Genomic DNA, 1,384 nt, shown 5'->3' on the forward strand with positions numbered 1-1,384 from the left:
CCTGAGTTCAATTCCCAGCAACCACATGGTGGCTCACAACCATTTGTAATGAGGTCTGGTGCCCTCTTCTGGCCTTCGAGCATAGACGCAGACAGAATATTGTATACATAATAAATAAATAAAAAAAGAAAAGTGAGGTGAAACTCTAGTGATTCCCCTCCCCCAGCACCCAGAGGTCTTGCTGTCTTTGCTGATGCCCATTCTGTCTTGAGAATCAGGCCGAGGGTGGCAGCACTTCCTTTGACACACAGCCCTTACCACTTCTGATCCTTCAGACTGAAATGTGTCCTGACTCCTGCCAGCTCTTCTGGATCCAAGTCACTTTCTAGAGAAGTATCATGATCCTCAGCATCTGACACATAGATGTCATCCCTTGGCAGATCAGACAGAAAAGTGTCCGCAGCCTTCATGTCTCCTTGAGTTACTTCCTCCAGCAACTGAAGTCCAATAGGAATAGATTGAAGTATTTAAAGGCAACACTGAATTTTCCCATGCCCATTAACTTTGTTCTTCCTCTGCAACATGAGTAAGAAAGAACACTGAAAAATCTTAGCACCTACACAGCAGCTATGACCTAGGAAAGCTGCTTGTCTGAAATGTCCAATTCTAGGTTCAGGGCTACATGCTGACTAGTTTAGAAATGACTCAGAAGTCGCTTAAAATACTTGAATTCACCTCTCTTCATTTTGATCCCAAGTAAAGAAGCACCAGACAGATTGCTTTCAAGTATTCTCAAAACCAAACTTATTCTGAAGGTGGACAAAGCTACTATTTAGGTATTTATCACAACATTCTGTGGATTATACTTTACCATTTTCTTAGTTATCCATAAAACTCACAGTGGATATGGTATATTCTTGTTTAGCAAATGAAACATAAACTAAGGAAAGGTACATGATTTTAATTTACATAACTCAGGTGGTGTTGGGCCTAAAAACTACTTACTTTGTTGCCTCCCATGTTATAAAGGTGATTAGAGTATTTTACCACAAAAGCTCATTTTGCGTGAGACACTTCTTTTACTATGAAAGGCTTGTTTTGAGCATTTAACAGATGCATAACCCAGCAGCCCAATACAGCTGTTTATTAGACACGGTGAGGTGAAGACAATTGTGCCCCACAGAGGAATCCAGTCTGCTGGTGACCCCGGTGATACAGCTTCAGCTACTGTAATGTGAATGTAATGGTTTCTCTGTAGCTTTGGAACCTGTCCTGGAACTAGCTCTTGTAGACCAGGCTGGCCCCGAACTCTCAGAGATCCGCCTGCCTCTACCTCCCGAGTGCTGGGATTAAAGTCATGCGCCACCACTGCCAGCTATAATGTGAACTCTTGGTCTTTTTTTTTTTTTTGCTTTTTCGAGACAGGGTTTCTCTGTGGCTTTGG

The 1,384-nt window shown here is 42.4% G+C and overlaps 1 protein-coding gene across 1 annotated transcript in view; it reads right to left on the reverse strand.

The window, feature by feature from the left end:
• The window catches only part of Ftsj3 (FtsJ RNA methyltransferase homolog 3), a 7,734-nt gene that overhangs the window by 2,188 nt on the left and 4,162 nt on the right, over nt 1–1,384 (reverse strand). The window contains exon 14 of the mRNA XM_005369434.3: nt 259–437. Coding sequence (XP_005369491.1) covers nt 259–437 — 179 coding nt within the window. The remainder of the gene's footprint in view (nt 1–258; nt 438–1,384) is intronic.

This window comes from Microtus ochrogaster, unplaced genomic scaffold, assembly GCF_000317375.1.
Source record: "Microtus ochrogaster isolate Prairie Vole_2 unplaced genomic scaffold, MicOch1.0 UNK48, whole genome shotgun sequence".
NCBI lineage: Eukaryota > Metazoa > Chordata > Mammalia > Rodentia > Cricetidae > Microtus > Microtus ochrogaster.